This window comes from Beta vulgaris, chromosome 3 (genome assembly GCF_026745355.1).
Source record: "Beta vulgaris subsp. vulgaris cultivar EL10 chromosome 3, EL10.2, whole genome shotgun sequence".
In the NCBI taxonomy this organism is placed as follows: domain Eukaryota; kingdom Viridiplantae; phylum Streptophyta; class Magnoliopsida; order Caryophyllales; family Amaranthaceae; genus Beta; species Beta vulgaris.
The window spans coordinates 11,492,003-11,504,955 of NC_079204.1; the positions used below are offsets into that span (position 1 = coordinate 11,492,003).

At 37.1% G+C, this 12,953-nt stretch overlaps 2 protein-coding genes across 2 annotated transcripts; both read right to left on the reverse strand.

The window, feature by feature from the left end:
* Positions 1–3,768: 3,768 nt before the first annotated feature.
* Positions 3,769–5,190, reverse strand: LOC104888668 (probable carboxylesterase 1). The gene has a single exon (XM_048640223.2). The coding sequence runs from the start codon at positions 4,994–4,996 to the stop codon at positions 4,058–4,060; it is 939 nt and encodes a 312-aa protein (XP_048496180.1). The 5' UTR covers positions 4,997–5,190; the 3' UTR covers positions 3,769–4,057.
* Positions 5,191–5,600: 410 nt separating this feature from the next.
* Positions 5,601–9,066, reverse strand: LOC104888670 (protein LPA2). The gene is made up of 2 exons (XM_010673695.4): positions 8,501–9,066; positions 5,601–6,092 (listed from the first exon to the last, which is right to left on the reverse strand). Exons 1-2 carry the CDS (start codon positions 8,955–8,957, stop codon positions 5,947–5,949), a joined length of 603 nt encoding a protein of 200 aa, XP_010671997.2. The 5' UTR covers positions 8,958–9,066; the 3' UTR covers positions 5,601–5,946.
* Positions 9,067–12,953: the final 3,887 nt, after the last annotated feature.

Consider the following 12,953-nt stretch of genomic DNA (forward strand, 5'->3'; position numbering starts at 1 on the left):
TTCTCTGAGGACGTGATTGTCAACCTCCTACCGGCCACTGCAAATGAAGAAGCGCGCACCTTCTTGAAAATTTTGGCGGTCATCTCCAGGCTCCTCTGTGGCTTCTAACAGTCTTTAATTTTGTAGTTTTAATTGTAATACTCTTTGAATTCAGCCCATTATGGTATGTCACTTGATACTTTATAATTGCAATCTTTTTTTACGAATTTTTTAAGTGTCTTTTTTGATGGTTGCCTGCGTTTTTGCCTGTAGTTGGCCACCACGCCGGTAATTCGTATTACAATGTTGCTTTTTATATTTGTCTTTTTTTATCGCGACTAAGTTATCCAAGATGAGATGTAAGGTCGTGAGTAGTCATTGCAATTCTAGGCCGTCAAAAACCTCTAATTCTTGCAACATACTAGATTTTGCATTTAGCCTGTTATGTGGTTGTTACTTGTGTTAGGCCTGTCATATGGACGTTATTATACTTGGCTTATTGCCTGTACTAGACTTGTTATATGGTCGTTAGCGTACTTTGAGCGTGTCATGTGGCTTATTATTTGCACTGAGCCTGTTATATGGCCGTTAATGTGCTTTGAGCCTAGGCCTGTTATATGGCCGATGTCTAACTTAACAACATTATAAATTTTTACATATAAATAAGAAATAAGATGGATAGAACACTTGAGACCATTCGTATTATTTATATGACAAACATGGCTCCCGGCCGATTACATTTTATATTTCAAACATAATACTTTTTTAGGATGCTAGCATTCCAGCAATTTTTGAGCTCTTTATCATCCATTCCTTTCAAAATAAAGGAGTCTGGAGTGAGCTTCTTGGCTATGATATAGGGTCCTTCCCAATTAGCCATAAGTTTTCCTTCTGAATGCGCTTTTCCCGTGGCAGCCATTCTTTGCAGGACTAAATCGCCCACTTCTAACGGCCTTTCTAGCACCTTTTTATTATAGGCTTTACTAATCCTATTTCTATATGTTGTCGCTTTCAATTCTGCCACCAGCCTTACTTTTGGGAGGAAGTCTAGATTTTCCCTAAGTGCGTGATCGTTTTGCTCCAGATGCTTGTGCTTTATCCGATAAGAGGGTAACCCTACCTCCACTGGCAACACTGGCTCTACTCCAAAGGCCAATCTGAAAGGATTTTCTCTCGTTGCTTCCTTCTCAGTTGTCCTATTTGCCTATAGCACTGCCAGTACCATCTCAACCTATCTGCCCTTGAATTCATCCAGCTTTTTCGTCAGAGCGTTTAATATTTGCTGGTTGGCTAGCTGCCTCAACTTGCCCAATGCTCTAAGGGTGACAAACTGCCAAGTAGGCAAATTTTACCCTGAAGCCCGTTAGGGAGGCCTGTATTGGCCGACAATCAAATTGGACGCCGTGATCAAAGACTATCGCCATAGGTATTCTAAATCTGGTCAGAATGTTCTGCTAGATGAACTTTCGAATCTGTTTGCTTTGATTTTTACTGTCGTCTCAACCTTTATCCACTTTGTGAAATAGTCAATTCCTACAATAAGAAATCGCCTGCCTCTAGTCGCGGTTGTGAATGGTCTCAAAATGTCCATCCCCCACTGGGAAAACAGTGTCGGACACATAATAGGTTGCAAGTCATTAGCGGGTCTGTTTATCACAGGAGCGAACCTCTGGCACTTGTCATACTTTTTACGTAACTGTGAGCATCCGCCAGCATACTTGGCCAATAGAAACCTACCCTCAGTGCCTTCAATGCCAGAGCTTTTCCTCCTATATGATTGCTACAGACACCCTCGTGTATTTCCTCCATAATTTTCACAGTTCTATTGTTGTTGCCCATTTTAACAACGGTAAGTTGAATGACTTTTTGTACAAATCTCCTTGATATATTATGTACCAGCTTGCTTGCCGCTTCAACTTCTTTGCGGAGATCTGATCCCTAGGAAGTGTTCCTGTTAGCTTGTACTCCACCAGCTCACTGAATTATTCCCCTTGTTGGTTTATGTTGTTGATGGTCACTATTTTATCTGTGATGCTTTTTTCTTTTAAGATGTCGATCGTGACAGTTCTATCAATGTTGAACGAATCTGAGCTAGCTAGTTTTGATAATGTGTCTGCTTTTATGTTCTCAACCCTTGGAATGGCTTATATATCAAATTGTTCTAACTGAGCAATTACTTCCTTAACTTTCTCAACGTACTTCTGTATGTTCGCTTCTCTGACTTCGAATTCCCCTCGGAGCTGGCCACTCACAAGTTGTGAGTCCGTTTTTAGAGATACACTCTTCGTCCCTGCCGCTATACACATTTTGAGTTGTCGAATTCCCCACCCCCTCCCCCACCACCCGTCGAATTCCCCACCCCACCCCTACCCCCTTTGAATTCGGTTTTTCTCGCACGCTCTTCCCAAGCTCTTGTTCCCTCTCTCTCTTGGCTCTGTGTGTTGTCGCGGTTGTTATTTTAGCAGTGTTGCTGCATCATCCTCAATTCAATTCGTGGTGGTTGTGCCACCATAGTAATGGGACGTTGTTGTTGTTGCTCGTGTTTCCTTCCCCCCCTTGTGATTTTGCTGCTAGTGTTTTTGGTTGCTACATCTTCGGTGTAGAGGTGCGATTGGTACCGCCGCCTGGCTGAGGTTGGTGTTGGGTGTTGTTGATAATGTGTTGATTCGACGGGGGTGAGGGGAGGGGGATTCGACGGGGCGGTGGGGTGGGGTTCTAGGCTCGCGACAGGGGTGGGGGAGGGGGAGAGGGGCTCCTGGGGTGGGGTGGGTTAATTAGGGTATTTTTTTAAAAAAAAATTAGGCTAAATGACTAAGTGTAATTAACGCCATTAAGGGTATTTTTAGGTATTATCAGACAACTCGAGAGTATCTGGTGAATTTTGAAAATATAGGGGTACCTGGTAACTTTTCTGAAAATTCGGCGATACTTGATGAAAAAACCAAAAAATATACTATACTCATATGATACCCTCGTGTAGTCGTGTATGATGGATTTTGAGCAATGTTGCGCGCAAAAAAAACTGCCCCCTTCCGCATGGGCCACAACATGGACTTAGAAAAATAGAAAGATCCTCCCAAAGCTATTGGAAGTCAATCCAAAGGGCAAATTCAATATTGCCAAGTCCAATAAAATGGTTCGACCAATCACATTGGGCTGGACCATAGAAAGTGTCCTCTAACTGTTCTCACAATGTTTTTGTTGACTCCCTCATTTAGTTACCCAAGTAGAAAGATCAAGTTCACAACTTCACATAGACCAATCATTTTGGGCTGGGCCATATAGAGTCTCCTCTAGTTGTTCTCACAATATTTTCGTAGACACCCTCACTTTGTTAAGCAAGTAGAAAGAATGAAAGATCAAGTTCACATCTCAACTCTCAAAAATTTTAGGTTCACCATGAACAAGTCTATGAGCATCCTATATGCATAAGCTTGACAGTAATAACATCAGGATGTCTCATGAAATTAGTCAAATTCAACTTGAAATATGTTTGACTAAAAGAGTTCATAAATATAATAATAATAATAAAATTCCTTTTAATATAAAAAATTAACTTCAAATATGTAGTTTAAATTTTTCACTATAAAGCATAGATGATAAAAAGGTTAAAGAAAAAAAAAAGCAAAAACAAAATTAAGAACAATTAAACCATTTAAAACTTCAGCTCGTGATAAGGTTATGAGATGAGACAAGCGATCCTAAACATGAGTTATGATTTGAACTTTTAAGCACAACGTAAGTTTATTTTGAGAAGGCTAAACTAGTAGACCATAATAAGAATATAACTAAACGAAAATATTCATCTACATAGCCACATTCCACATAGGTACAGGAACCAAGCTGATTCTATTACACAACAAGAACAAAAAACAATGCCCACTGAATATAGCCAATTGAAATCATTAGACAACCATCATCATACATACATCCAGATCCATACTAATTAACCCTGATTATTTTTTTAAATTTTTTCTTTTATCCATATGAGCCACGAAGGCAGTACAAAGAAAGGAAGAGGGTCGAACCTGTAACCTATAGTTCACACTTTACAACACCTCAATCTCGTCTTGGTCAATTAACCCTGATTATGGATAAATGAAGCAATCCGTTTCCTAATAGCAATAGCTTCAAGATCCAAATAATTAGAATAATGAAAACAATGATCCTTTCCTTTATTCTCCATAATCTGCAACTTCCCTTTCCACCCACTTTTGATCAATTCTTCAGTATACATCTTCCCTACACCATACAATCCATCATTCTCAGCCAACAAAACCAACACCCTATCACACCCAATCCTAGCCAAATCCTCTACAGCAGGCTTCATCTTAGGATCCTTAGGTCCTTCATTTGTAGGACACATATACATCCACATCTTATCATCCTCCCCAAAATAAGGATGAATTAAGATCATCCCTTCAACCTTTGCACCCTCATAACCAAGTCCAATAGACCCCACCTTAGCTAACAAAGTATGAGATATATTCGCACCTGCAGAATCTCCACCAACATAGATTCTGCCAAGATCAGCGTAATCATTGATCCAAGAATCAGGTCCTTCTCCCTTACTGTGAGCCGCTACCCATTGGAGCGCAGCCCATGAGTCGTCGTAACATGCGGGGAGTGGCCGCGTGGGGAAGAGGCCGTACTCAACTGATACGCCAATGACGTTGGCTTCAGCCGCAACGTGGGAGACAAAGCGTGTGTAATCCTCGTTGAAGGCGGACATCATGCAGAAGCCACCCCCGTGGATGTACAGCAGAACAGGGAGTTTGTCAGCTGTGGATGCGGAGGAAGGGAGGAAGATACGGGCAGAGACGGATTCGGAGATGTTAACGTCTTTGGTTAAGACGTTGGCGGTGGAGTTGCAGGAAGGAGGGACATTTGTGGTAGGAGGTGATAAGACATGGATACGACCATCTTTGAGGACGTTGAAGAAGAGGAATTTTTGGGCGATGTCTGATTCTGAGTAGTTGAATTCAGAATCAGATGTGTTGGTTGTGGTGGAAGACATGGTTTTGGTTTGCTATTCTGTGATCTAGATTTGTAGTGAGACTGTGAGAGTGAATGAAAGATTTGGAAATGGAAAGAAAATTTGGCTTTGTAAATGAGGCGGTGAGATTACTGGTTTTGTGGTTAAATATTGGCAATGATAAGGGTCTGATTTTGGCAGTTGATTTCACGTGATTACTGAAATTTCTAGATAGATAAGTAAATGTCTTGAGTCTTGACTTATAGCAAAGTTTTTCACCTTATTTTAAGGCTTGTGTGGAGGAGAGAAAGTATTTGCCCATATTCGATATGGGCCAATAACACCCATACTATTTAATTGATATGATTAAATATAGTCCTGATAGGCTGATATGATTTAATAGCTAACTGATATGATAAAATATTGTTAAGATATGATATAAGATTTCAACTAATATGCCCCCAAAAAAAATATGAAAAACAAAAAATTTGCGAGAAACAATCTTTTTAGAAAAATCTGGCAAAATAAGACCTTAAAATTATTTTGTTTGCGAGGAATGACCTTAACCCATTTTTTGGGCATTGACCAAGAATTTTGCGGCTTCGATTCACGAAACGCAAATATGGCAAGGCACGTAATCCAAGAATTTCATGCAACAGAGCATTTTTTTTTTCATTTTGTTGCTGTTGTTGTGTATCAGAAATGTTAGATCTGAAGTTTTTTGTAATAACTTAATAAGTAGATCACACCGTACATCTAATTCACCATCTCAATTTACATCAGAACAGCATTACATACACTGAACAGCAGAAGCACAAATAACAAAAGTATCTATCCTACACCCAAAAAAGTGCAAGCTTTGAGTCCCAGATCCTCCTTAACTGGATTCGATGACATTAATAAGTATTCAAACCAGTATGGGTGAAAGTGAGAGTCTAAGAAGTGGCCGAGGCCAAGATCAATTGCACAAATGCCTCTGCTAAAGAAAACCATCATTTTTGGTTTGTTACATCTTCATTCTGGAAGTACTTGAGAACGCCATATATAACTGTTCCAAAAACAAATAAGAACACCGTGGGTGTAAAAGATGGGTACAGAAACTTTACAAAGAACTTATCCCATTCTTCTGGCAGGAAGCCTGTTGAGAAAAAAGAACAAAAAGTCACCAACTGAACAAGCAATAACTTTTCAGCCAAAGAGAACTATTATGGATGAACTTCTTGTTCTATGTGAGGACTCAGATTATTTTTGAAATCCAGCAATAACACTAACGACCCATTTGGTAAACGATAGCAAATATTGGTAATGGACTAATGGTAATCAAATTATATGTAAAATTTATAAAGTGCAATGTCAATGATATTTTAATGGAACTTCACGATCAAACATGTATTTTTTTTTCTGCATAAATTCCATTACCACTCAATACCACCTCTAAAGTGGGGTGGTAATTGAATAGGTACTTGGGAATGAACAAGCATTGCCATGCAAATCTTTCAAAAAAAAAATTTGAGAAGAGCATTACTGCATTACCATGCATATTGACATGGAGACTATTTTCACTAAGAACAGTGGATACTTATTAAGATAGTACCATCAAGCAATATACTCAAAAGTATCACACATAATGAAGAATCATAGAATTTTAACCTCGTGGCTTTCAGATCTCTGAGCAATGCTATAATGCTTTAATTCATCTTTATCTCCCCCCCCCCCCCCCCCCACCCTCCTCTACCTCAAAGAAGACTAGTTCTTGTCATCCTGAAGCAAACACAATAACTAACAATCCATTGGCAGAGGAAGCCTCCGCATTGAAGCACCAATCCCATTAACAATGATAGTATTATCAGCATGTACACACATTTGGGATTCGTTCTGTATTATCAGCATATATACATTAGTATTTTAGTCCATTAACAAATTATAAGATTTGGTTTAATATGCAGAATTTTGCAGGGGGCATATCATGATTTCAAGAATGCAGCCCCTTGCCCCCTTCAATCAGTTGTTATACTTTGCAATAAGGGCACTAGTGCTCTGTGCCTCTCTCCACTCTGTAGATATACTATATACATATATGATTGCATTTACAATGACATTGATCAACTAAAAGAATCTATCTTCAAGTAACATTTACAGAGATAGAGTTGGCAACATTCAACGGAATTATATATGCTAGTACTTAGCATTTTCTTTGCTGAGTTTCAGGAATAATCAAAAGCAAAGTTTACATATAAGGAGGTTTCGAGTCTACTTAAGTCCAATCAAATGTAATAAGTTCGGTTCACTGAAGTCCAGGTGGAGAGAGCGACCCCTGAAGCTTATAAAGGCCTCGAGGCCCTGCAAACGGCTCCATCTTCAACTTAATTATTAGGAAGTTCTTGACTCGGTGACAAAGATACGAAAGCCATACAACCGAACTTTTATAACACTTGACTACCACATTCAATTCATTACATGTATGATTACTATTACTAAAAATAAATATACCTATAATGGCTGAATAAGTTCTAATAAAGTCCAATGAAGTTAGCTAAGTCCTCATAAAGACTAACAAATTCAAACTCTGAAGCATAGAAATAAACGGGACATGATGTTTCCCCTCACCGAGATGTTTCCATTCCTCAAAGGGCAAATCCCAACCATACTTATGCTAATGCAACTTGTGGATGAAACCTGAGGACTGAGGAGTCCCCAATTTCGGATACATTTTCGTCCCCGAAAGCCAGTTCGTTACCTTGCTACTGATAAATGAAATTCAGGTGAAGCAAACACACCCTAAACCCCCAATTCAGAAAACACTGTTGATCATATTCCTCTGACAAGGATACCTCCTCATAGTATGCAGGGTATGGTCTATGGAGTCCCCACTTTCGGATGCATTTTCGTTTCGAAAGCCAGTTCGTTACCTTGCTACTGATAAATGAAATTCAGGTGAAGCAAACACACCCAAAACCCCCAATTCAGAAAACACTGTTGATCATATTCCTCTGACAAGGATACCTCCTAATAGGAGCTTGTCTAGGCGTCCAACCGTTTGAGTCTCTTAGGGGACTCAAACGGGGGTAATTTGGTCATTTTATGCGTTGGAAGATTTCACGTGCGTGTGGCAAGGATTTGCTTGGTACCAATGCTAGGTTATAATGGTACCATTCTCCGAAAATATTGATACCTTGGTACCAGTCTTGATAATAATTTGATACCAATGTCAAGTTATAATGGTACCATTGTATTTTTTTGGGTGTTTGAGTCTTTTTTGGACTCAAACAGTTGGTTACCAAGCCTTTCTCCTCCTAATAGTATGCAGGGTATGGCGTCAAAAATTATGCAGTCTCAAAATCATTGATTTAACAATTGAGTAAGAAATCAACCCTAATACTACAAACTTGATCATAATTTACTTAAAGAAACACTTCTCCTGTTCTCCACAGTCCACATACAAGTTATCAAAAATTACTAATTTACATAACTACTTAAGCAAAAGATTTAAAATTGGATTAACCCAGATGAAAATAAAATGCAGTAAATGAATTAGATAAGAAATACCTGAAGAAGCAAGAGCAATGCCCTGAACAAAAATAACACCACCAAGGCCTAACCAAGTAAGCAAAAAAGCCTTTTCATTGACACTTTCTTCTTCCACAATTTTCTTATCTAGTAAAGCAGGCTTTTCAACAGGATTACGGCGTATGATAGATGCTCTCTCTCTCTTTCCCTTCTTATTACCAGTTGTTGATGATGGTTTTGGTGATTGAGGAGACCCGAACCCTTGCCCAGTTGAAGAAATGGGCTTTTTATCTGAATCATTATTGGAAGGTTGCTCAATTGAGTCAAGGTTATTATTAATGGTGGGTTTTGAGGATTGTGATGATGATGATGATGATGAATTTTGAGAGAGTGTGATGAATCTGGTTTTGGTGGGAAGATAGGGAAGAGTTTTATAAAGAAGGAAATTTGGGTTGTTGGTGAAGTGAGAAGAGGATTGAAAGGTAAGGAGTGCCATTTTTTTAGCTACTTGTTTTGCTCTCTAAGCATTTCTCTCATTCTCTTCGGGCTTTTTTGGTCCATATGGCCTACGGGATATGGCAGACTAATCTGATATTTCCGTCGATTTCCGGTCTAAGGCAATGTTAGAAGGAATGGAGGGGGAGAGTCCAGATCTTCTAGAATTTTAGTGAAACTTTATAAAGTAGAGTTGTATTTCAGTCATATTACTAATATATTTTAAAATCAAGGATTAAGGGTCAGGATGTTGCGAATGCGGTGCGGTGTGTAGAAGTAGTCAACGGTGGGATGCAGCTATGGCCGAGGCGGGTGCGCTAAAGTTTGGGGTGTTGGTGGCTGGGCGATTGGGCTTCCGACGAGTGATAATGGAAAGCGATGCTGCGAATGCGGTGCGGTGTATTGAACAGGGGATCCATGGATATGCTCCGATTTTCTTGCTATATGATGCTGTTAGAGAAGCTAGAAACAATTTTAATGCTTTTTCTATTTCTCATGTTAAGAGAGCGGGAAACACGGTTGCCCATCTAGTTGCTAGATGGGAGATTGAGACGGATTCAGAAACTGTATGGTTTGACTCTTTCCCCCAAAGCATTTCAGCTTTGGCGGGCATTGATTTAATATAACATCGTTACCCGTTCTTCTTCAAAAAAAATGGTCAGGAAAGATTTAGGGGTAGATTTTGATGAGATAAAATAGGGGAGATTTTGGAAAGAGAATAAATAAGTCATTGATTTTTATTTAATACTTGATATTGCTCAATCTCTACCCTGTAGAGTTATTCTACAACTCTAGATGATCCAAACACAGGATAATGGATTAGGAAATCATATTTCTCCCTCTTTTTTTTTGGGAAAAATTAATAGAAATAATCTCAATTGTTGAACATTTTTTACAAAATAATCTTAAATTTCATTAATCTGAGCATGATTCCAACTATTATCCAATCCTTTTCAAAATAGTCTCGCTTTAATTTTTTAAAAATATCACATGTCAGATGTCGCAATATAATTGTACCAAACTGTTTATATTTAATCAAAAGAACCTGAAAAGTGTGCCAAAAAATTGGCATTTGATACTCATTTCGATCGACTTCTTCAAATTAGTGCCCTTTAAGAATGCTTGGGCGTCCATTTCTCCAAAAAATGTCTTCTTGAAGTTCAAAATTATCGTTTGAGATCACTCGGGACTCGTGCCAAAAAAATAAACCTATATTGATGCTCATTTTGACCGGCTTCTCGAAATTCAGATCTGATAATAGGGGCTTGGTAGCGTCCCTTTTATTTAAAAAAGTTATTTTCAAAAATGAAAAGTGTTGTTCAAGAAGCCTTGAAAAACATGTTCTACAACTAACATATTGGTACTTATTTTATTCGACTTCTCAAAATTAACGTCATATACCATAGTGTTAAAAAAATCGTTTCGAAGGTAAAAAGTTTTACCATGTCATTACGATCGTCTCAAAAAATGTGCCTTGAGAAGCATCAAAGGCATAACCCAAAAAGGGGGGAAAATTACTTTTTTTCGATTAAAAAAATATTAAATTAATTATTGTAAACACAAAATTAAATTTTGTAATAGAAAAAAAAAAGAAAAATAAAAGCAAATTTTTTAAAATTAACCCTTTTAACAAGTTAGTACATTTTTTTGGGAGTTTGGGACTGTTTTAAAAAGGGTTGGGTCAAATACTTAGGATTATTATCGTCACTTATTTCATTCTTTAATCGTTGACCTTCACTTTTTACATTATTTATGTGTCTTATTCTAAAAAAATCGCTAAAAAAAATGAACTATAACTTTTAATTGATATGTAATATTTTATAATAAAAATTGAACTATTTGCTACAAATTATGTAAACTTTACATATAATCGTGGAAAAATAATGTGGGGTTATTGACAACATAATATCTTAAGCATATTATGCTCGCAAACTTTAAAATATAAACTACTTAAGAGAGGATCATAAATATCAAAGCATTTTAAAATTTATGATATTTCAAAAAATCTTTTTTAAAAAAGTATTCCTATTCTATATTATCAAAATAATCTGTTAACTGCAATTTCTTTAGTATTTTGCACCATTAAGCATATTTTTTGTAACAACTTTCAGATAATAGGAATATTATTTTGCACATGTTAGTAAAAACGATAAATTTGGATATTCTGTAAATACATTTAGACAATCCTATACTTCACATGATACTAGTAGCTTTGTGTTACATTAGTAAGGGCTAATTCTATGACGACGTAGGGAATTCTTCAGTTGTGCTTTAAATTAAAAAAGACTGAATTGGTATCCCTAATATTAAATGTGTCTTAAATGTACGCTTGTCGTGAACTTCATATTAGTATTTTCATTAATTATGTGACAATATTGTTTTGCACTATCAGTTTTATCTAATTTTCACGAATGTTTAATTAAAGATTAACAGGGACAAAATTCAACCTAAAAAAGTAGTATCCATACACTATTACTAGTTAGACTTGATGTTACACTTCTTCCATTTCAAATCGAATGTAACAAAACCATTTTACCGAATTTTGAGACATTATTTTGACCACAAATATCTCTAATTACATATAAATGAAAATTATTACAAATCATTTTATGAAAGTACGTCACTAGACGAATCTAACAACATCCTACCTTACTATATTTTTCATTGTATATAAATCACAAATCTTAGTCAAGTGAAAAGTGTGAATAATAAAGAAAGTGGATTTGTTGCATTTAGGTCGAAATGGATGAAGTATTAACTATTTAACATAATGACTCATTATCCCCTTCAAATTTTAGTGATTTGATTGTTCTAATAATAAAGAAACCTTATCTAGCTAGAGTAACGAGTTGGAATGAGTTCGCTCCTAAGGATAATTCCCTACACACCAATAAGAAGGAGGAGAGTTTAGCCCACTTACAAGCGAGGAGATTCCATCCTAAAACCAAATGGTGATAGGAGTAATACCTAATCTTATAAAGTGGTTTATTCTCTCCTTTTTTTCCAGTGTGGGACACTCATAAGTGGGTTTTCAATGAGTTTCAACACAATCAGTTCTACTTCTTATGTTCATGGTAATGCAAATTTTTATAAAAATTACATATTTTGCATACATAATCTTCGTTACTATCAATATTGACAAGAGTTTTCTCTTATAATCTACTCCGGAATTCGTAGTTATTAGTTATTAGTTATTAGTTATTACTCCCTCCGTCTTTTTTTATTTGCTACAAGCACTTTTTCACAAAGACCAAGGAAAAGGGTGGGGATCACTGTGCAGAGGCTGTGCAGTTGGTGAATTAAAGAAAAGTAATGGTGCTTAATTATCTTGTGATAAAGCAGATTAAGTTCCAAAAAAAACACTTGGCCCACATACTTTTAAAAGTAGGCGCCACATATATTGAAGGAGGGATTTCATTTCCCTCCCAAATTTGTATACAACCAAAGAGAACTAAAATTTTCAGTTACAATTATACAACCAAAGGGAACTAAAATTTTCCCTCCAAAATTTTTAAGCTAAATTACATAACAGGGGTTTGAAATTTTCCCCGAAAATTCGAAATTAAGGGGGAATTGAATTTTTCCCCAAAAAACTTGAAAAAAAATCCTAACAAACAGGGGACTATATATACACAACCACTTTTGCACTTGCATTAAATTTTTTCACCACTTCCATCAACCAAACCAAAGACACCAACCAGCAGCCAGCCACCATCACCATCAAAGACACCAACCAGCAGCCTAAACCACCATCAAAAACACCAAACAATAGCCATTTCCTTGGGGGGGGGGGGTTGGGTAGATTAACTCTCAGATAAATCATCATAGAGTTTTTTAGAAGCCATTTCTGATTCCATAGCTTCACTTGAGGAGAGTGTGGAAGCTTTCTCAGCTTGAACATGTCTGGCATCCATAGCTTAGATATGGCCCCCCTAGACAGTTCTACTGATAACACTTCAACACTATCCCCATCAGCTCTTAATTCATCACCAAATTA

Bases quoted from the DNA above. Each gene is read 5' to 3' on its own strand.
- LOC104888668 (XM_048640223.2), bottom strand. From the start codon at position 4,996: ATGTCTTCCACCACAACCAACACATCTGATTCTGAATTCAACTACTCA.
- LOC104888670 (XM_010673695.4), bottom strand. From the start codon at position 8,957: ATGGCACTCCTTACCTTTCAATCCTCTTCTCACTTCACCAACAACCCA. The intron at 6,093-8,500 runs GTATTTCTTATC...TTTTCTCAACAG, and splicing joins CATTGCTCTTGCTTCTTCAG to GCTTCCTGCCAGAAGAATGG.